Below are 23,931 nucleotides of genomic sequence, written 5' to 3' on the forward strand. Positions count from 1 at the left end.
CTGTTCATCCTTGCCTGTACTACAGCCCCTGAGCTAGTTGTGAAGGTAAACCCAGGAGGAAATAATTGCAAATTAGAAGGCAATGATACCTCCCTTAGCACTGAAAGTCAGGCCTTAGTTGTGTTTGATTTAACTTTGGTATCTTCCTAACTGAGGAGAAGAAGAATTTGGGGATTTTACCAGGAAATTTTCACAGCAGACTGGTCTGCGTATGTGAAGTATAGGCAGGCTGGTTCAAATGAATTATTGCAGCCTCAAAAGACCCAAGCCTTGCCTTTTGGCACTCCTTCAGGCAAGAACTGGCCAGCTGGGCCCATTGAGATGCTTCCTAACTACTCCATTCTCCCAGCACATGCTGCAGCCTGAATGCCTATCTATAGGGGGTATACCCCAGTGGTGATTCCCTCTAGTCTACATTAACTGAGTGATTGCTTTAACTGCTGAATCATAAGACTAAGCATGACTTAGTCTCTTAACCTCAGTCCTTTCCCTTCTCAACTGGTCCGAGATGAAGACCTAGTCATCAGGTCTTCAGCTGAAGTTACCTCCTTAAGCAGGCCCTGATCTTTTCCAGGCACTTTGCCCATGCCAAAATACAATGTTACCAGGTCAAAGTAGAGATGGGTCTGGATCCAGAAGGAACCACGTTTTAGGGAAGTTCAAGTCCAAATCCTAACTCTGCAGCCTAGGTTTATCACTAAATCATACTGTTCAAATTACATAGGACATAATTTCCATACATTTCTACTAAAGATGCAGAAAAGAAGCAAAAGCCCTTCATTTCTATATGGAATCTCTCCAATATCCCAAATTTGTCAGTAAAGACATTTGAGCAGAACTTTCTCTAAATTCTGGCCTCCAAATTTAACTGGAGAAGAACGAGTCTGTCATTAACCCATTCTCAGAACTCTGAAACCACTCCCCTTTCTTGTTTGCATTCAGGGTAGAGGCATCAGGATATCGAAAACCATCTTCAACAGAAATTGCAATAAACTCATTTTCCCAGACCAAAGGGGCTTTCAGTGGTTTTTTTATTGCATTTTCTCAGTAAGCTTAGGTGTGGGTGAGAAAGTGGACACAGAAGAAAATTAAGCCAAACCTGTCCGTAAGTGTGAGCCTTGGAGCTAGCCACTGATCTCAGTGAGGTTCACTGAAGAGTTCAAATTAATGTTCAGATTCAAAATTGTGGTTTCCCATAGGCTTTTTAATCTGGGATGTCATAGGATATGGGGGCCAATACTATTGACTGATTGGTACTTACAAGCTATGATATGGCCCAGGAAATAATCTATAGATTTGAGGTCAGGTTTTCCATTAAAATGAATGGAAAATCATGTACATGTTGGGGTGGGAGAGTGATAAATCAACCAAACTAGGAAGCTTCAATTAAGAAACCAGATCTGGGCTGGAGGGGTAAGTGACTCTAGGGATCTTTAGTGCAGGTTTGTTTAGACTGAAGTTGACTCTTTCTGACCTGACTACCATGACCCCAAATTTTCATCTTCTTTCGCATTATTACTCCATTACTACTTACAGCTGTAGTGACAGGCTGTCTTATTATGGTGGCATCAGTCAATGCTAGCAGCTGTTTAGCAACCCTGTTTATGAAGTGAAATTCTCTGACAATGTATACCTTACTGCCTACACACACACACTTTATATACTCGGTAAGCAAGCAGTGGAAGAACAGAAAATGCAGTGTGTTGTTTTAGAGTACTGTGATAGATCAATGATAAAATTTTAAAGTTAAAGAGCTTTTAAACAGGCATAGAACTAGATTTACATGTCTAAGATATGCCTTCCCCCTTCTTGTATAGGCCAAGTTGAAATATCCCTGCTCTTTGGATGTTCTACCATAGTTTTTTAGCATTTAACAGCCCCTCAAGATCTGCCCAAGTCTAAATACCAATCTCTTCCAATTTCCTTCTTTCCTTCTCCTTCCCCACAGACAAATTCAGTTTTTGGAAGCCAAGTTCAATGCAGGATCAGCAATACTGAAATCAAAGCTTGGTCAGAAAAGTCCCAACAGTGACTGCTGTTTTATTTCCAAGCTGCCAGAAGGGACCAGGAAGAAGCAATTAATGAAGTAAATTAAGCTTTGCTGGACATTATGGCTTCCTACAACACTTGAAACTTAGTTCAGCGTGAAGCGAACATCTGTGACCCCTTTCCTTGCTGAAAGTCCTGTATCTGATAATGCAAATAGGAAGATATTTAAAGGCCATAACATTTTAGAAGTCTTACTTGATTTCCGTGTGTCCTCCTGCTTTTCGGGCAATCTGAACCAGCTCTTTCCCATATCTCTCTTCTGCTTGTGCCCTGTTAACAAAATACCTCAGTTATTTTCTCCTACAGGAAACTTTGTTGACAAGAATATATTTATGACTGAATTTGAGAGGCAAAATATTGGCTTGTAACTTTATTCTCTCACCCTAGTTCTAATGCTATTTGGAGCTCTAAGATATACCAGACATTTTCAGCAGGGATAGAGAGATTATATGACATGGCTGACCACAGTTGCAGGAGCCTGGAGTGAGAGCATGTCTACACTGGATCTATGCTACTTATCTAAACTGCTGCTGAAAAATAAAACCGACTCACCTGCTCCTGTTCCATTCAGTCCAAACCCGGAACATAGGTCATGAGGGCTCTCCAGGACTACCTTCCCATAACTACTCACGAAATCCCAGTGTGTGCCCACAGAATGGGATCAGATATTTGGCCCTTACCAATATAGACATACCCACAATGACCCAGGATGCCACTTCCAGTCCTATATTCCCAAGTACCAAACAACCTAATTTCTCTCCTCTTTCCTCCTCGTCTCCTTGGAATAAACTTCATCTGCCTAGAGGAATGCAGATTTGTATTGAATCTACCCTTCCCTTTTCTGCTTTGCTAACAATTTGACTGAAGGGTCAACATGTAATCGAGTGACGGACACTTGTATGGTTGGTGTACAAACTGGTGATCTTTACCTCTGCACAAAAGTAATGAATCACCATCAGATGATTCTTGGGTATAATTGCTGCAAGTGTTTGAGTCCCATTTTTGAAAGAGACTTGGGTTTCTAAATGTCTATTGAAAACAGGCTTAGCTGCCTCAGTCATTTAGGCATTTTTAAAAATTATATCTTTTATCCAAAAGGCGGTTCTAGACAAGGATCAAGCCAAACAAGACTATTTTAAAGTTAATGATAATTTAATCTCTCTGCTTGATCAGTCTGTATTTTGTTGCTGCTAATCCAGTGCAGGCAGTTAGCCTGGGCTCTGGATGCAGATCAGGTCCTTGTTACAATGAGATTATTTAGGATGATTCTCTTTTTAAGGCTTTTCTAAAACCTTGAGATGACAGGCTTGCTTTACAACCTGTATATTTGATTTCAGAATTTGAATCAATGGTTCTCCTGAATATCCAGGTGATCTTTGCATTGCCCCTGTTGCACCCTACAGAGAGCTACAGTGCAGTTGGTGATCTATTTGCACATATAGGTTTCCCTTGCTTTACATGGGTTCTGTATGTGCGAATTTGCTCTTATGCAATAACCTTTTTTTAAACCAAAAATTTGCTATATGTGAGGTAAATTCACTCTTATGTGATCAGAGTGGTAGAAGCCTGCAGTCAGCTGCTTTGTGTGGTGTATTGTGGAAGTGACCTTCACCAAAATATAATCTATGAGGATCTGAGCTCCCCGTTTGTTGTCTGTAGTTCCCATCCCCATTATGGCTTCTAAGCTTCCCTCTAGCTTATCTCCTACCCCTCTCCCTGGTCCATCAATGAAGTGCCGGAGAACTTCACTAACGCTGGAGATCCTTCACCACCCTTTCTGCACACAACTAAGCATTCACTACCACTCTGTGCTTGTGCGTACTGTCTGCTGTTGGTGAGTGCCAAGATTGTCTTGTAAAAGTGATAGAAATGGATCGGGGAGGTCAGTACAGTAGGGGTCTTAGAACTTATCCCTATTTGTTACATTGTAAAGTGGGTCCCCTTTATGTGAATTAAAGTCATGCGCTGTTTTCCAGGAACATGTGTACAGCATAAAGCAAGGGAAACCTGTACAGTAGGTTATGTACAAGATGTACTGGGGTCCTCTTGAAAAAAGGGAACTATAACAATTTAAGGGATTATCACAGCACCACACAGAGATACCACATCATTTGCCTCCTCCCCTCATACAACACATTAGGTTTTTAAAAGATTTCTTCAAAATGAAACTAATCTGTTTGAACAGAGAAAACTGCTGAGAATGAAAAGTAAATTAACTAGACTTTCCTTCAGTGTTAATAAAAAGGTACTGCTAGGGACATAGGTAAGGATTCTGGCCCCAGTCCTCATCCATGTTAGAGTCCTTTTGCTCCACTGAAGCAGCACAAAGCAGCCCTATAGCCAATGCACCCTGCTCTAGAATTTACATTCAGTACAGTGCATGCTCCACCAGGATGGAGACTGTGTTAGTCTCAAAAGACCGAGGAGTTAAACTTATAGAACAATAAAGCTTGTTTATTCAGAGAGCTGCCTTAGCCTACTGATCTGCTGTTCCCTTGGGTTCCCTCCTGCAATCCCTGAGCCAACGTAACAACTTATACATAACACTCTTAAAGGTATCCAAACTTCTTTCCCCTTTTACATGTAACATATCCCCCATGTAATACTAACTTTGGAAATTTAGTTCAACCCATTGTTACAAAACATTTTAACAGGTCTCTAGCAGTCTTTGTGTTGGCTTTTTAGCTTTAAGTGATCTTCTCAGTTTCTCTGCATTCTCAGTCCTTATTGGTTCAGTTCTTGTCTGGTTTCCTTGTTCAGATATCTCTACTTCTGTGCCATTTTCAATCTCTATTGTTTCTTGTTGCTAGTGCCATAGTGATGGTGTGTGGGGGGAGGAGGGCATGCCTCTGGTTGCCAGCTTAGGAGGTGCACTTGCCAGGCCCTCCAGGGAATGCTCAGTCCCCTGGTGGCACTTCCAGTTTTGCTGCTGGCATTTCTGGGCTCAGCAATTGACAGCTGGGGGATCTCCCCCTCTTCCCTCCCATCCCCACTCTCCTGCTGGGCAGTCAGCTGTGGACAGGGGGTGGGGGGCCCAAAAGTAAGCATTGGCCCTCAGATGCCAAAGACCCATGCTATGTCACTGCTTATTGCTTTGTTGTTAGCTCTGTTTCCTTTGCTGAATCTAGTGATTCTCATTCTTTTCTCCTCTTTACAAACTTCAAGTGTCATCTGTTCCTTCTTAACACTTGTCCTTCCAGTACGACTACTTTATAGGATCTGGGAGCTACTTGATGGAACACTAGTGTTTGTTGTTTCCACATTCATCCATCTGAAATAAGCACCATATCTTTGTTGTTAAGTTGTGGTAACTCCCTGGAACTCCTGTCATAGTACCATTTTTGTTTGAGTTTGGTTTTTTTGTTTGTTTGTTTTTAATGTTTTTATGTTTAGCTTTTCATTCTGATGAGCATCATCCATAAGATTTGGCAGCCTGGTTTTGAGTTTCCTGTTAAACAGCGCTTCTGCTGGGGACAAGCTATGTTTTATGGGTGTTGCCCTGTAATTTAAGAGTGACAGTAAACACTGGAGCATGAATCTTTACCTTTTCCAACAATTCCTTCACTATTTGTACTCCATTTTCCACCAGAACAGTGGATTGTGGGTATTTAGAACTCGAAGTGTTGTGATGTAATCTGTATTTGATTTTAAAGAGTTTGCAAACAAGATAGTTAAATTGAGGCCTGTTGTCTGTTCTCACAATTTGGGGAATCCCATGTCTAGCAAAAATTGATCTGATGTGAGTTATCACATGGTTTGCTGTTGTGCTTTTGTGCAATACAATTTCAGGATAATTAGAATAATAATCCAGTACTAATACATATTTTTTTTCCTGCATGCATGAATAAGTCAATGCCCACTTGATATCACAATGCTACGGGCTACTCCATGACCATCATAGGCTCTTTTCTTTGCATTGATCCATACTTCAGTCATGTTGTACAAGCCTTTACAGCATCTTCTATGTCTTCATGTTGGGCAAATATAGAGCACCCTTTGCTCTCCTTTTGCATTTTTTTTCAGTGCCTAGATGCCTCTCATGTATTCTGTTTAACATCTCTTTCTTTAGCACAGCTGGAACAGGAAGTCAGGAGCCTTTGAACAAAATGCCATCCAGTACTGACAGCTCTTCCTTGAACTGAGGATAGCGGTTAGGTATATGTTTTCCAGGCCAACCAGCACAAATAGCTGTTATCACTTTTTGTAACGTGGTGTTCTAAGCAGTAAATTTGGAGAGATTAAAGAGTCTCCCGATTTTTTTATTTTGATTCAGAGATTCGGCCACCGAATCGGGCCAAATCTCCGCCGAATTGAATCAGCGACCAAAGCTTCATACAGCTCTAATAAACACTCTGACTTAAAGACTGCTCTAGATGCATATGCTACTGGTCTCCAGCTATCCCCATGTTTTTTAAACAAAGCTGCTCCAATGGCTTCTTTAGAAGCATCTGTTGAAAATTTAATGGTTCTTTTAGGGTTACAGAATTTTAGTACTGGAGCTTTCATTATTTTTTCCTTCCAAGTTTTTTAAATTCAATTTCATGTTCATGTTCCCATATCCACTGAGCATTCTTTTGTAGGAATGATCTAAGGTGTTTGGTCTGCTCTGCTAAATTAGGTAGATATTTCCCTACAGAATTGATCATTCCCAGTAATCTTTTCACTTCTTCCTTATCCATAGGGGATGGCATGTTTGTAATGGCTTTAACCTTTGCAGGATCAATTTGCACCCCTTTCTCAGAGAGCTTTTTCTCACAGATATGTTGTTTCTTTTACCCCGAATATGCATTTTTGTTTGTTCAGTTTTAAACTTGCCCAGTGAGCTCTTTTTAGTGCCTTTCTTAGCCTCAAGTCATGTTCTTCCATAGTATTTCTCCAGACTAATACATCATCAATATAAACCATAGTTCCATCAAGACCTTCAAAAAATTGTCGCACCTTTCTGTGAAATAGTTCAGATGCAGAGCACAGTCCAAAAGGAAGCCTATGAAAGCAATCGGTTCCGAAGGGTGTATTGAAGAGACGTAATCTAGTGCCATTCTTTTCTAGGGGAACTTGCCAAAACTCAGAAGAGGCATCCAAAGTGGAGAAATATTTAGCTTCTGCCATGTTGCCAAAAGCCTCTTCTCTGGTGGGAATGGGAAAATACTCCCTTTTGATGGATCTGTTCATTTGCATAGTATCCAGACACAATCTCAAAGAACTATCTTTGTTTTCCCATTATGCCCAGTGAATGAACCCAAGCAATTGGTTGCTCTACTTTTCTATTATGTCCTATGTTAACTAATCTATCTAATTCCTTTTCAGTTTCTCCTTTAGTACAAAGGGAACATTTCTTGAAGCATGTATGGTGGGAGTATTTGGTTCTCTTAATTCTATCTTGTACTCAATTGACAGCTCCCCAATGCCTTGAAACACATCATAAAACTCTTCTTCTGTGTTTTTGCTTTCTAGTCCCTCAATGACATCCATTTTCTTAATCAAACCTAGAGTTTTTTGCATGTTCACAATCCAATAATTGGCACTAGCTTTCCTGGGACTGTTACAAACTGAATTTTTACTATATTACCCTTGTGTTTAACATGCAATGCACAAACACCCTTGCTTGCAGCCATGTTCCCATTATATGCTCTAAGTCTTACTTTCTTATTCTCATGGTACACAGGTTTAGTTTTCATTTTTTGAATAATATATTCTGGTATTACATTGACCTGTGCCCCTGTAACTAATTTAAAAGTTACCATTAGTCAACTGGTGTCCAGCATGGTTGTCCAGTCCTCAGAAGAATGAACTTCTTGCATTATGCCAATGAGGAATTCTTCCTCTTCCTTGTTGTATAAAACATCCACCTGATATTTCTTGTGTGGTGCATCTTGCTCCTTTCTGCAAACTCTTGCAAAGTGATTAAATCTTTTGCATTTGTTTCAGTGCTTACTAAATGCAGGACATTTGCATGCATCTGTGGTAACCCCCACAGCATCTGCAGCTGACCATTTTTTCTTCAAGCAATTTTATTTAGCCTCCGCTTGCCGGCTTCATAGTGAGGTCCTCTTTTCTGTATTGTGTGCATGTTGCCTTAAGTTTTTGCAGCCTTGTAATCCTGCCTAATTCAGCCTGTTCTGCTTTTTCCTCCAGTTTCTACAACCTGGCATTTGTTATCTCAGCTGCCAGGCACATTCTAGCTACCTTTTCCAAATTAAGATCAGGATCCTCTAGCAGCCTTTTCCTGAGGGTCGTATTCCTTATAGCTAATACTGTTTCGTCTCTGATCATGGACTCTTTTAGGTCTCCAAAGTTTCATGTCTGGCTCAGCAGTTTGAGGTCTTTAACAAACTCCTCTATTGTCTCACATTCTTTCTCACGCAATGTGGAAATTGACTAAAGTCACTGATTAGCTGTAATGAACTAACAGGCATTGGCCAAATCCCTGGCTAATAAATTCAGGATTTGGCTCCAAAAACAACCTCAAGCCTCTTTGGAAACAAAAAGTAGGTTTCTATGAAGCCTCTTATGTGGAAAGCATAACTTTGATTGGGATGAATTTGGTAGAGGAGTGGTTGGCAGGACTAAAATCTCTCTCACACAACATGTATTTAAAATGAATAAGTTGAATTTGGAGTTTTGTTGCCAAAAAAAACTCCCTAACACTGCAAGCCTTTAAGACATCCTGCACACACAAGCCATGTGGCTTTCAAGAAGCCAGATATTTGTGGGCAGAAAACTGCTGAGTTTTGTAGGCTAAGGAGCAAAATTCTTCTGCAGAGACTCAAGTCAAAATTCTAGCCTCGGGTCCCTGATTATGACACGTGCAGCTTCCAAGAACCAAAGGTTTGGCTTGTTCCATATTTTCACTCATCAAAGGGGCTGATTCAAGGACAGGCTGAAGGAAGCAGCTCAGTAAAGCTTACCAAGGCCTACACATGACAGGACTGCTCTGGAGGAAGGTAAATATTAATGGGAATAATTATTCACAAAGATTTTATTTGAGATAATTTTTCAGTATGCCTTTGAGGTGAACATCTATTTTTTTCTTTGTGGAAAGTTCTTTCCATAAACACAACAGGCAAATATAAGGTTTATGCTGCAGCCTATGGAAAACCTCCACCTCAGTTGCTCAAAAAACCCAAGCTTTGCATAGCCTTAAGTGCAGACTATACCACAGAGCTAGTTCAAAGGGCTGTAGGGACACTTCTGATCTTTGTATGTAATGAGACACAAAACATTGTCTTAAATGGGCAGAACTGAGCTAACTTTAGTCTGATGGTCAGGGTTGTGTGACTCACAACAGTGAAAGGAAATTCCACTGGTAATCAAGAAAATCAGCACAAAGCACTTAAATGTTTCAGGGGAGACTCTGCCTGTCAATGAATTAATATTCTTAAGCTAACCAATAAAAACTTCATGTTACATTTTAAAATTGTTAAGCACATCCAGATGAAACCCAAACTAAATTTTGGATATAACCATTTGAAATCTCAGCTAAAAATGAAAGATAAAGTAAGAACTGAGAGCAGTTTCCAAAATGAAGAAAAAATAGGCATCACTAGACACTGCCTTAGGCATCTTGAGGGAGAGGCTACAGATGGATACAAATGCACATTATAGCAAAATTCAACAAGAAACTGGGAACACACCCCAGTCTTGTAAAGATGGGACAATAATGTGGTTGGTTTCAGACCACCTAAAAAGGTCTGGTATGAAGGCATCTTACAGAGTCCTGTTAACACTGGAAGCATGATAAATTTGTGGTACTCATAGGTAACTGAAACACAATGTATTAATAGCACATAAAATAGTGTAATCATTGTTTATCTGTGTAAGCTGAGTTATGATTCACTTATGGGTATTGCTAAAGAAGAAAGCTGTTTTAGTTAAACTGGGTCTAGGTGGGGGGCATGTGCGTATGTATACACATATACATGGTTAATCAGTGGTATTCTGTAAGTGAGCTCAGTTATGATACACTTCTGTATGTTACTAAAGAAGAAAGCTGTTTTAGTTAATAAACTGGGCCTAGACGGTTGTGTGTGTGTGTGTGTGTGTGTGTGTGTGTGTGTGTGTGTGTGTGTGTGTGTGTGTGTGTGTGTGTGTGTGTGTAATGAGAAAGATAGAGACAGGCAGACCAACAAAGAGAAACTCTTTGGAATCAGATCTTCATAGAATTTGGGATCTAAAGCCCTGCCTTTCTCTCCCCAAGAATCTTTGGATCTTAACATTGTACTCATGTCCATCCCTATAAAAGACTAGAAAATATCATGGTGGCTGGGGAGGGAGGGAAAGGAGAAAAGCCTACCTTGGAAAAGGAAATGTTGGTAGGAAAGACTGATGACTTAAGATCTTTTCCATTGTTCATATCTGATTCCTCCTCCTCCAAACCATGTTTGGCTGTGTGATGAGATACATATCTGATATCGGCTTCATTTTTATTCATTTTGTTTCATTGTTAGAAACAAGCTGATCTTTTAAAACTGCTATGAGGATGCTGCAGGGAATGAGGCCAGTCCACCTTCCAAATGATTCATGTAGCTACAGTGTCTCACTTTGCTGCTACAAATACTTCAACTCTCAGATCAGTCATGTTCAAGCTTCTCTATGAAAACATGGGTGACTCTTATGTAAAGTCTGACACGACTATTTAGATCATCCTAGATGCCTTTTCTGAGTTCTTGGAAGTAGACAATGTAAGTATGTAAACAGATTTCTATACCTCTCCACCCTCTTTCTCTTACCTCTGTTTGAACAAGTCTTCCACATCCTTGCACATCTTTCTCCCATCAGACAGTCGCTGTATGAGCACTTCATAGCCAGTGTGGACTGTAAATTCCTTGCACTAAAAAGGCACAGACAAGTGGCTCTGTAAGTTTATGAGCAGACATCGCTCCCAAAGACCTAAACTTGTGAAGTTGTACCAAGCAAATTAGTTTGGAAGAGAAAACCTCCCACCTTAAACTCTATCTAGAATTTAAAGAAATGATTCTGATATTTGAACAACTTGCTTTTCCTGCTGTTACTAGAAAAGATAGAAGTGCTTACCTACCATGAGAGAGCCTGTTTTCATGGGATGTTGCTCCTCTGTTGAGCAAAAGCAGATGACCAAGAATTTGTGGGGACAGTAGTGAGGACATAGGGTCTGGGACATACCCTAAGTACTACTAAATCAACATTAAATCTACATATTTAGGTGTTAGGGGTGATATCCTGGCTCCACTGGAGCTGTCTCTGTAATTTATTTTGGGGGGGGCGGTGTTAAGTACCTTAAGCTCATCAAGTTCATCCACAAACCTCACCATTTTTCAAATGTCTTGGACCCTTGCCTTCCAACCAGAACTACCTTTGTCAAGACTGGAGGAATTTAGAAGACCCTAGACTCTTGAGGTTTCAACCTGGCTTCTGGCTACTACTGACTTAGGAGAATGGATCCAAACCTCAGGGGTGAATGTTACAGACCAGCTAGTAGCAGCTGCAGTTCTGAATGAAGGATTTTTACAGTGGTGCTAAGAAGCATTGCTTCTTTGACTAGGAAGTTTTTTGTTTTCCCCAGTGCTAAGTTTAACTCTTAGGGTTAATCTACCATTCATACATTTACAAACTTCCAATGCTATGGCTTCCTGACAAGAGCAACTACTTCCTCTCTCATTGAAAACTTACCGTCAGCACTGGGATGAAGGGAATAATAAGAGGCATATAACTGCTCATAGACATAAGCTATCAGCAAAAATGGGCATTATGGAAACTAAGGTAAAGTAATAGCATAGATGGAACAGGATGGTACAGGGATGGTAGAATCACCAATATCATTAGTGTGCAGCCATAAGAAAATGAAAGATCTTGATATACCCATCTGATTGTCATAGTAGATCCTCACTTAATGTTCACAGGGAAAAGTTACATATGCTGTTCCCTATCAGAGTTACTGCCATTAGGGCTGTGTGAAGCTTCAGTCCCTAATTCAGTTTGGTGGAGATTTGGCCCGATTCAGTGGCTGAATCACCGAATCTGAATCAGAGGACCCTTTAACCTCTCTGAATCGAATTGGAGAGATTCGGAAAGATTCAGAGATTCGGACATAGAGACAGCTTTAAATGTTTTTTCTATATACCTCTGGGTAGCAGGGGCTTGTGAATGCTGCGATGCTGGGGCACATGGAGCCCCAGAAGCACAGGGGGGAGCTCCCCAGTGCACTTGGCAGCAGACCCAGAAGTGGACCAGAACCATTTCTGGTCCACTTCCAGGTCTGCTGAAGAGCACACTGGGGGGCCCCCTGCACTCTTCTTGGCTTGGCAACTGGTGCCTCCTGGGTCTGGGTGGAGCACCTGGGGTCCCTCTGTGGCCGATCACCGAGCTGGGGGGGCACAGGAGGGCTCCCCAGTGTGCTCCCTGGCAGACCCGGAAGTAGACGAGAAGTACTTCTGGTCCACTTCTGGGTTTGCTGCCAGGTGCACGGAGGGGTCCCCCTCTTCCCTCCCCCCCCACTCCTGTGGGATGCTCCATCCACCCCAACATTGCAGCAATCACAAGCCACCCTGGTAACTCAAGGTATGTAGAAAAAACAAAGCTGTGTCTACGTCCGAATCGCTGATTCTTTTAATCAGCATTGGATCGTCAGATTCTGACTTGACCAAATCGAATCAGGGACAGTGATCCAAATCAACAAATTGAATCGCTGTCCCTGATTCGGGCCAAATCTGAATTGAATAGGGCACGCTTCACACACCCCTAACTGCCATTATGGTCTGGGGAGAATATTTTGCAACCTCAGGTCTACCAGTCAGAAAACAGTTTTGATCATTGTTTCAGTGACTGAAATACATAATCAGAAGTAAGCCTATGCTGAAGTAAGAAAGATGCTTGGTAATGGCACCCAGCTGACACTTGTTGTCATTGATTTCTTGAGAATTCATATCCTGGTAGAAGTAATGTTACTGCTGCTATGGCAGAATTTAATTTGTTTTTCCCCTTGTCTACATCTGATAAAAGCTGTTTCCGTCAAGTACTCTTCACCCAGCTCATAGCCCACAACCAATAGCATTCTTCCAAGGAACATTTCATTAAGTTGTGGTTGTGGAAGGTAATCTGTAAGTTCCCCCTTTCCTCCTTCCTCCATTTAGCCTTGCTTTGAGTTTCTCATTCTCAGGTTAGTCTTAGAGCTTGTCTGCGTACACAGTTGTATCACTAAACCTACAACAATGCAACCCCTTGCATGAATGGTGTGAGAAGGTATGGCTGTATGAACAAATTATCATGGTCTTAAAAGGAGTGGGCCTTTACTCCATGTTAGGTGTTCCATAGTAACTGCCCATGTTCATGTTCTTATTGGATGCATCCACACAAGACATTTACTGCACAATTGACTAACTGGCTGCGCAGTAAATGTCTTGGTTTCTACATATGCTGGGGCGCATGGCAGTATTTACTCTGTAAATACAAGTACAATCCTGCTGCAGAGTAAAAAATGCTGCAGTAGTGCATGTATAGATGCTGGAGGGGCTGGCTGGGGCATGAGGGTGCTTCAGTGTGGGGGCTGCCTGCCAGCTAACCCTGCAGTGAACTTCCTTTGTGCCTCAGCCAGCCCCTCCACAACACGCCAAGCTGAGGGGAGCAGCCCTGGGCTGGCAGGCTGACCCCTGACCCCCCTGCCAGCTGGGGCTGCCTTGACCCAGTTCAACATATTGTGCATGTATAAACTTCAGGGCTTATTGCTCCCAAGTTAATTGCTCCCAGGTGCACATTCAAACAGCTTGCCTAGGAGCAAAAAACTCTAGAGCAATAAGTTCCACAATTTATTCATGTGCCATAATTGCAGGTGTAGATGTGCCCCTTCTGAGGTAAATGAAAGCTAAACCATAGTGACTTACCCCACTTTCACTGAAGATTGAAATACCAGTCTATCTTCCACTTACCAAGCAGGAAGGGTGTGCACATGGACAGTTGCTGCACAGCAGATAATTTGTGGTAAATCCCCACTACGTTGTACCCTGTGTGCATACTCATACCTATTCTAGTATAAAAACTATACATGGGTCAGGCTCATTGTACATGTGCTTCTGGTTAAAGCAGCAAATTTCAAGTCTGCTTTGCAGCTGACTTAAACTTGGTTTTATACGGCATTAAACACCTTTTTACCTTCATTTGAAACATGAGAGTTTGTGAAGTGTAAGCCAGTCAGTAAGAAAAGAGGCTACTATATAACTGTTCATTTCAGCCCCTTCCTTAGGGAGAATCTGATGATGCCTGCCGCCGGATATAGGATATCAGTATGGCCATTGCTGCATTCTCTAGGTGAGGTCCTGTTTTTATCTCCTTTTGAGTTCTGTGTAGTTCACTGAAAAACAATGCAAGTGCTGCAGGCTCCTAGACTATCCCAGTCCCTAGATTCCAACTGTGAGCCCATTCGTGCGGCATTGCAGGTTGAGCTCACTGCTGTTCACAGAAAAGAGATCATTCTTTCTCTGCAGGAAGTGAGAAGTTGAGAAGCTGATTCATCCTAAAACAGAATATGCTGTACCCTACAAAGGGGAATTCAGAGACAGAGCTATAGGAGATAAACCACTATCCACAGCATTTCCTAATCTTCTGAGACAGACATTCCACACTTAATGTCTTTCCTCATGCAGTAGATGCAGTCAGAAATGCCTAGTAACATATGGAGTTTAAAAAAAAACAAACAAAAAACTTGCCCAAAGGAAATAAAATATTGCATTTCTGGCATGTTCCTCCTGCAGCCATACACAAAGCCACAAGGTGCAAGGAGAGACTAAAAATGTAACAGAGAGAATTCAGGAAAAGAATAGCAGGTTTTAGATCCAAGATTTAACACCTATAACAGCACAAAATATTCTATAATAAATTCCCAGGTCTAGTGCCTGAGAGAATGAACACAGATCCACATTGCTGGTTGTTTAATACAGTGGTCTCTGAAGTGGGGTGCATGCACCCCAGCAGGTATGCAAGACGATCCATTGGGGTGCAGGAAGAAAATATTACAATTTCTATTTATATTTATTTTTTATCTAAAAAATAAGAAAGAAATTAAGCTTTACTAATATTTAATATACAGATTGACACTGGCGCCCTCACTTGGTCCGTATGTCAGACGGTCATGTGTCACATACAGTACGCGAGTAGTACATGTATATAATTTATAAATAAATAAATATACATGTGTTGGGGGTGCATGCTCAAAAATCTTTTACTGATAGGGGTGCGCGATCAAAAAAGTTTGGAGACCACTGGTCTAATAAGTCTGTCCTTTAACTGCTAACAGTTAAATGTCTGAGTGAAGTGTTTGTTTTGGTGTAAAAGTTGTAAGAAAAAAGTGATACCACATTAAGGGGAATAAAGCATGGTTCCCTCTGCATGAGTGAATGATGAAAAAAGAGGGAGGAGAGAGTTTTTGCAGTGTGTGTACCCCGCAGGCAAGCAGTCTGAATTAATGACTCCTTTCTAAGCTTTGCTGATGGGGTTGGCAGAGTTGGTCAGCATAGGGCCATGTGCATGGCACTATATATAGCATTTCTGCTGTGAGTTCTGCAGGTGGTACTGGATCCAGTGTATATTCCACTTTTAATAGCAGGAAAAGCAAGGCCGTGATTCTCAACCAGGGTCCTTTTAAAGGTGTCATGAAGTGCCAATCGAAATTAGCCCTGTTAGGTATACAAACACCTATGCATGGTTCACAAGATGAACCCAGAGATTTCAAATAGAAATACACAGTGTCATTCTGACCTGTTGTGGTCTTTCTGAGTTCTTCATAACAGAAAAATTGCAGTATTACTTTCCATAGTCAGAAATGACTGAACAGTCACGAACTGGAATTTTCCAAGTGGTGGCTTGAACCTATCAAGGGGTATCCTTGAGTCTTGAGAGGTTGAGAACCACTGGAATAAAAGGACCATGTTGGGATGGTCCCAGTAATTCTGAAAAGGTTCTGTATTCTATCTTTTTCCATCCTTATGTCCTTGTTTCACTAAATGTCTGGATACAGAAACCAGAATTCTGCCCTTATGTCTATAGTAGTATATGAATGATGTTCTAGCTATAATCATCCAGAAATTATGCAAGAGGCAAGGACGTCTTAGGATGGATATATTTTATTGGACTAACTATGTAGTTAGGATACAATACAGAGAATGTCTTAGATTCAGAATTGACCCAATAAAGAATATCTTGCATTCAAAAACTTGTCTAACCCTATCCCAACTATGTAGTCCAATAAAAGATATCACCCTAAGAAAGTGTTGCCTCTTGCTTACAGTCTATGGATATGTTAGCCTGTTGATGAGCACACAGGCATTTCTTTCTAAACCGCAATGTGCAACTAATTTTGCATATACTAGAGCCCCAGCTTTTTATCAACCAGCAGGCAGAGGGTGTGATCTTGTTAACTGCCTTTTTAAGAACCCACACAAAGTTGGTACCTTACTCAACAGATCTGTTTCCTGTTTGTTTCTTGTGGACAAAATAAGTTTTGACATGTTCTTGCTGCAGAACAAATGCAGCTATGGGTGAATGAGTTGGATTCATTCTTTGTCTCTCCTAAGAGTCACATTCTCAGGTGCTACACAGAATTGAGCTTAATTTAGTATAGAACTGAAAGAGACCTCTTGACTTGAAGTCATGTCTCTTTGCCATCAAAAATAGCCTGTTATACAATCCAATCCCTTTCATAAATATATTAAGGTCCTTCTCAAAACTAATGAAGTTTCTTGATCCCACTACAATTATTGAAAGGCTGTTCCAGAATCTGATTCCCCTAATGATTAGAAATCTAATTTCCAGGTTAAATTTATTCCTGGCCAGTTTATACCCATTTGTGTTTTTGCAGCATTGTCTTTTAGCTTCAATAGTTCATCTCCTTTGTTAGTATTTACCCCAAATATATTTATCTTTAAGAAATAGAATGGGAAGTGTCCAGGGAAATACAAACCATTTGGTCTAACCTCAATACTTGGAAAGATCATGGAGCAAGTACTCAAGGAATCTATTTCAAATCACCTAGAGGAGAACAAGTTAATCAGGAATGGCCAGCATGGTTCCACCAAGAGCAAGTTATACCTGACCAACTTGATTTCATTCTATGATAAGGTGCCAGGCTCTGTGAATGGGGGGATAGGGGCACAGTGGATGTGACATTTTCTTGATTTTAGTGAGCTTTCTGATACCATCTCCCATGACATTATGATTAACAAGCTAAGGAAATACCGATTAGAAAGGTACTATAAGGTGGATACATAACCATCATGCTCAATAAGTAGTCATCAATGGCTCAATGTCCAATTGGGAGGAGGAGTGGGATTCCCCAGGGGTCTATTCTGGGTCCAGTATTGTTTAACATCATCGTTAATGATTTGGCTAATGGGATGATACCAAGTTTGTTGATGTTGCAGATACACTGGAGGGTAAGTTTAGGTTCCAGATAAACTGGAAAAATAGTCCAAAATCAATCAAATTAAATTAAACGAGTACAAGTGCATTTGGAACGGAATAACTGTATGCACACATACAGACTGGGAAATAATTGGCTTGGATGCAGTACTGCAGAGAAGGACCTGGGGGTTACCGTGAATAATAAGCCAAATATAAAACAACAGTATCCTTTTTCTTGCGCAAAAAAAAAAAAAAGCCAACAGCATGCTGTATTGTACTAATAGCAATATCTCTGCTACTGGGTACGTCTTCCACTCTCATAAGAAAGTTGTGGACAGATTAGAAAGCCTCCAGCAGAGAGGAGCAAAAATGATTAGAAGCCTGGGAAGCATGATTTATAAGGAAAGGCTGGATGAAGTAGGGCAATTTAGTCTGAAGAAGAGACGACTGAGATGGGATTTGACTATGGTCCTCAAATACCTGAAGGATGATTATAGAGAGGATGGAGATATACTTTTCTCTGTGGCTGTAGGGGACAGGACTAGGATCAATGACTTGAAATTACAGCAGAGAGAATTTAGGTTGGATGTTAGGAGGAACTTTCTGACTATGAGGGTGGACAAGCTATCTAGAGAAATTGCAGGTTCTGTACCCTTGGAAATTTTCAAGAGCAAGTTAGACAGGCACTTGGCTGAGATGATTCTGCCTTGAGCAGGGAGCTGGACGTAGTTACCTCATAAAGTCCCTTTCAGCCCTACTTTTCTATGATCCTATATTGGATGATCCTATCTCTTCTAAGCCTTCATTTTTCTAGGCTAAATAAGCCAATCCTTTTAGCCCTTTCTGTTGTAAGATAGACAGCTCCTTCTCCTGATCATCCCAGAAGTCATCTTCTGAAACTGTTCCTTTAGTATTTTAAATGAGGCCTTTACCAGGACCTTGTTCTATGTATCAATACATCCTTTTCTCTGCTTGGAAGTAGCTCACCTAAGATGTCCCAGAATCACATTGTCTTTCACAGCACCAGGTGCATCACACTGGTACCCTGTGGGCACATCTACACATGCATTAATGTGCCATAGTTTAGTACCTGTAATAACATATACTAACTTAATGCACCATAATTGGCACTACTGTTATTATCCATCAGCACATGTCTTTTAGGTGATGCTAATGTGCAGTATTGGATCTCGTTTATATGTGTTCTGTGATCTGTTTATATACTCAGGTCTTTTTCCTCCTCTGTCATTTCTATCTGATGAACTCCTAGCTTACAGCAGACATTCTTGTTGTTTGTCCCCAAGTGACTGACAGTAGTACTTTGTAGTATTAAGTTTCATCTGGTTTCTATTGGTCTAGTCCTCAAAGCTATCTAATTCTTCCTGCATGACATCCACATCCTCCTCTATATCAACAGTACCTCCAAAATTTGCGACAGCAATTCTCATCAGCCCACTCCTACCCTTTGTGATGAGATCATTGATAAAAAATAAATAAAAAGATTAGTCCCAAGTCTGAACCATGAGAAACTTCTATTTGTAACCTCCCTTTTTCAGCACGGTTCATGGTAGTCTCCCATTTAGCTAGTCCTTTCACCCACTCACTATTCTGGTATCATCGCCTACATTCCCTACACTAAATTGTACTTCTCCATTTGGCATTCTACCATGTAGTACATTTCCTCTATCTTGAAAATTATTTCTCTTATCAGAGAAAGATATAGGGTTAATCTGTCCTCTGGTAAACATTACGTTTTATCCCATTTTCCATTTACCTTCATGTCTTTAACAATGCAGTCATTCCAATTTTGTTTTAAAGCCTTGCATTCTATTGAGGTCAGAATAACCTGTAACTGACTAGTTACCTCCCAGCTGAAAATGATCAGGTGATTATAAAAGCTAACAAATGGTCAACTGAAGACGAAAGCTGTGGGTAGCAGGTGGGCTGCTGTAGCTGACTGAGAAAGGGGGAATGGGAGAAAGAAGTGAGGGAAAGAATATTGGAAAAGGCATTGCTTTGGTGAAAGAAATAGTTTTGTTTTTTGGACTAGGGACAGAACTGGGGAGGGAGTGATACTAAGCTTGTTATAAAAGCATAAAAAAACTTGCATTAAATGGCATAACAATTGCATAAAATGAAAAAAATAGGGCAGTCCAAGTGAAGCAGAAAGCAAAAAAGGCTGGAATAGCTATCAGCAGAGGGAGGTGGCAGTAGATTGCAGAGCACAGGGCTGCAAGGAGGGAAGCAAGACCAGTGCTTGGGTGAAAGACAGTGTTGGGGAAGCTTTTGCCTACACCACAGAAGTGAAAGGGTTGTTTTAAGCCTGTAACAGAACAGATATTCAGTGCACATAAACCAGTTTCAAAATGGACAAAACTAGTTTAAGATAAACCTGCTTGAATGTAGTATCAGATTTAACTGACTTGGGTCAAACTGAGTTATGAAACCTCTGTCCCAGATCTTGGTGTTACCTATGGTGGAGAACCATGCCCTGAAGGAGTGGCCTGAACAGACTTTGGTTCTGAAATTAGTTTTTCCTGCAGTGGAGAGATCAGCAGTGGACAGTCTGATTTTCAGATCTCAGCTTGAAATGAAAGGGTTCCTGCTTGTGGGTGGATTTACTTTTCTGCATTTCATGCTAAGTTTCCTGAAACGCACTCAGGCAGCATGGGGCTATTTCCCCCTGAGAATTCAGCCATCAGGAAATGGGTCAAAATGCAGTGCAACTTATTTTTGTTTTGTTTTTAGTCTGTTTCATATATTTCAAACTTTGAGGGCTGGCAGTCCTGGGTACATATCTAACCCTCCAAAGCTGTCTCTCTGGACTTGCGTTCTCCTGTAATGTGCTCTGGCTCTCAGCACAAATGCATGAAAACCAGATTCAAAGAGATCAGGTTTTAGTGGAAAAATAGATCTATAGGGCTTCCTGAGGCTTCCTACAGCTGTCTGAGTTTCACTTGTACTGTGACCCCTCCAAGATGTCATTTTATGGGTAGCCTGTGTGAAGGTGACTGGGAAAAATAAACATTTATGTCATTACTAAATTTAAAAAGTGGAAATGATATGATATATATGTACTGATATACAAGAGTTGTGCACCTTTGCTGTGTAAATTGGCATAGTTCCAATTTTTGTAAGTTATTAAATAGAACCTGTGATCTATATGTTTTTGGCTATCTCCTACACTTCATACATGGCTCATTTCTTCTTAGCAGAGAGAGAGAGAGAGAGTTAGCTGTGGTAGTCTGAAGTTGGGGTAGATATTTTCCTTTATCAACTAACTAACTAATCTGTATATAGAGAGCACAGGCTTTTGTAAACCAAAGCTTCATCAGATGCTGTGAAAGGACATGCAAAAGCAGAGTATAAGGAGGGAGAAATTTCTTCTTGGAACATAAACTCTTTATAGAAGAGTTTGTTTAATCAATGGAGCCTTAATTATGTCTTCTGGGAACAATCCTGGTATACATGTTAAACAATAATAGGTAACCTTCAGGTGCTATAGTACCCTACTCATTTTCCTTCAGTCGCACTGGATTTTGCATTGTTGTGGCTGAAGACTTTTGACTGAAAAACTTGGTAAAACTATCCCTATTCAAAGTCAAAATTTATTCTCAAGTCTTGAAAATCACTACAGTTTAAGCTAAGCAAGGTGATTTAATGCCTTTTCCCAAGGAGAAATTTCAAAACAAAGTTTTTTGTTGTATTGAAAAATGTTGATAAACCTATAGATTTTTACATGCAGGAAAAAGAAATACACTCATTTTTCAGAGTTTGAGAATTGTATTTCGAGCAGTTCAAACCAAAGCCAACTTTGAAATCTTTCATTAAAATAAGTGTATATTTTCTCCTGTTCTGGGTTTGCATTATAGATTGTTACATTAGTGAACTGAGCAGATAGGATCTTGCAACTGTATTACCAAACCAAAAATTTAACACTTCATCTTCCACATATATTTAAGTAAGTGAATTACTAGCTGTTGTTATGAAGGTCAGAGAAAGTCATGCATAACTTTTATAATGAATCATCAAGTAAAACGGTGAATCAGTTTTATCAGGCCTACATCCTTTCCTTTTTCCACAGGAAAATTCTTATGAGCAATGATTTTAAAATGACAGAGTGAGAGCATGGCTCTTAATGTTAGAAATTACAATAAATAAGCATCAGATTTTGGCACTGTTAAAAAAACCATGTTTCTAATTCTGGATTGTGGTCCCTTTCAGGTGCTCTAACAAGGATTGAGTTCCAGATATGGTTTCATTGTATCTGAATTACAAAACCAGATTTGATTTGTGAAACTGTTAGCAAACTATTAAAGGAACTTATGTTCTCAAAGTCCGTTTTGTTGGGCTGGACTTTGTCTAGTTTGCCATTCTCTTTATGGTGACTGGATCACTGCCTCGTATTTTTGCAACGTTCTAATGCTCTAACTGCCCTTTGCATAAGAAAGAATTAGAAAAAAAAAGAGAGATAAATATTCAGTAGTGTTCTTCAAGTCCAATCTCAGTGGTCTAGCTCAGTGGCTTAAAGGGATATTGAGGAAGGAATTGTGCTAAAGTCCATGACCTTCAGATTACTGTGCTATCATTAGAACCCTTCGGATGTATCCCCTAATGAAATGAGGAGATCATAATTCTATTCCCTATTATCCTTGTGTAAGTTAACAAAGAGGTTGGGTTTTTGTTTCAGTATGAAATGAATCTTTTCTTATGCTCTTGATATGTTTTATCCTGGAAATTGTTAACAGTTGACTGGTAAATGTGTGCAATATGATTTGGAAGGGGAAGCATATAAATAGCATAGATGGAATGGGAAGAGGTTAGTGTAGAGTTACGTGAAAACAGAACTCCTTAACCCAAGAGTCATGTTTAAACTGCTCTTGTCTTATATTATGTGAACACTTTTGCCATATTTCTAAATCTAGTAAAGAAATGGTTAATGTGTTTTGAAATGCATGTTTGTGTTCTGAACTGCCCTCAAACAAATGATCTCCTTCACTCCTGCTGACTGGAGCTGTTTGGCGTCTATTGAAAAATGATGGTTCACAGCAGCTTTTGAATACTTGATTTGCTTCCTTAGATGGACCTAATTGCGGCTTGTCTATGTCAGACTTTTTTGGCAAAAAGGGAATTGAGCTGATAGTTGTGTTGAAGCTGGTTACACTAAACGATTCAAAATCTCTTGTTTCTTAGAGACTTTTCATACTAGAATTTTAATTATTTGCTAAGGATCCAAGTGACTGCCCAGTCTTGTCTTGTCTTTTTCTTTCTTTTCTTTTGGTCTCTAGATAGAATTTTCAGAAGCTTACTAACACGTTTTTGAAAAGGGGACTTAGGTTCACTCCAATGTCACTGAGGCTTTTTTATGTCTGCAATGCCATGCTATGTAATTGCTGGTTAGCAAACAACACTGCCAGTCTTATACAAATTAAAATCATAACTCGGGTCTCAAAATGTGAGACAAAACAAAAAAGAGTCAGGTTGCTTTCATTTGCATTCTGGTTGAGGTTATACTTGGATCATTTCTACAGAAGCACATAGGCTGGATAATTATTTTAAAAATTATAACTGAAGTTCTCCCTTAATTGCAGGCCACCAAAAAGTTGGATCATTAAAAAACTATGCCAAGCTACTCGGCACTCAAGATAAAATTGCACAAGCTGCCAGTGCTGAGCAAGCTTAGAAGCCTTCTGAATGCTTCTCCCCAGGTGTTAGCAAAAAGGAAATGCAGTTTGGAGCTCTGTTAAAAAGAGTAATTAACATTTCATCTTCCTGAGCCTTCATCCTCCTAACTACCTTTCTAGACCATGAAAGTGATAGATATTTGTTAGTCTTGTTGTTGTAGACTGTGCTTTGCATAACTCCAAGTAATCAGTTGCAGTTTGGGTGGGCTTTTTTGCAATAAGCTTGTTGTATAATGAAATATATGGACAATAAGTGTCCAGCAGGTCTTATCCTTAATATAAGTATACTGCCTTAACATAAAATTTCAACTTAGGTCCCTTAAATCTTAAAGGCACAGTAAAAGTACCTATCTTGAGAATGCACATATATAGCATATAAAAAAAAGTTTCCTGATAAGGGAAAAATTGTCTTTATTTCTTATGAAGACTGAAAATTGTGGATTTCTTTAAAGGATTTTTCTTTAGTTTTGGAAGGAGAGTGTGTTTTATCTATGAAAATAGCAGTAACTTTGCATCTTGTCTCCCCAGTTTTTCTTGGAATACTAAGAAATTTGAAGAAAAGTTTCACAGTTCTGTAATTAGGGTTTGACTCCTTCATAAAAAAAAGCTTTGATTTTATTTTTCTAACCAAAAATCCAGAGTTTTGAACAAAAAACATTTTTAAATCCTGGCCCTGCTTTTTAATGGCTCAGTTCTTGGTGTCTTTCGATACACAAATTTTCCAGTCTGCCAAGAGAGCTGGTATTTTTAAAACAAAAGACCAAAAAAAATAATTTGTTGGTGGGAGAGAGTGCCTTCTCCATGCAGAATAAGAAATACTGGAAAAAGGGCA

At 40.1% G+C, this 23,931-nt stretch overlaps 1 protein-coding gene across 2 annotated transcripts in view; it reads right to left on the reverse strand.

Moving 5' to 3' along the window:
• Positions 1-23,931, reverse strand: part of PSTPIP1 (proline-serine-threonine phosphatase interacting protein 1) — a 99,469-nt gene that overhangs the window by 57,007 nt on the left and 18,531 nt on the right. For both annotated transcript variants that reach the window (XM_090029192.1, XM_090029191.1), the window contains exons 2-3: positions 10,779-10,879; positions 2,245-2,319 (exon numbers count right to left, since the gene is read on the reverse strand). In XM_090029192.1, the coding sequence (XP_089885318.1) occupies positions 2,245-2,319; positions 10,779-10,879 (176 nt within the window). The remainder of the gene's footprint in view (positions 1-2,244; positions 2,320-10,778; positions 10,880-23,931) is intronic.

This window comes from Crocodylus siamensis, chromosome 15 (assembly GCF_052110815.1).
Source record: "Crocodylus siamensis isolate JL-2025a chromosome 15, ASM5211081v1, whole genome shotgun sequence".
Classification (NCBI taxonomy): Eukaryota; Metazoa; Chordata; order Crocodylia; family Crocodylidae; genus Crocodylus; species Crocodylus siamensis.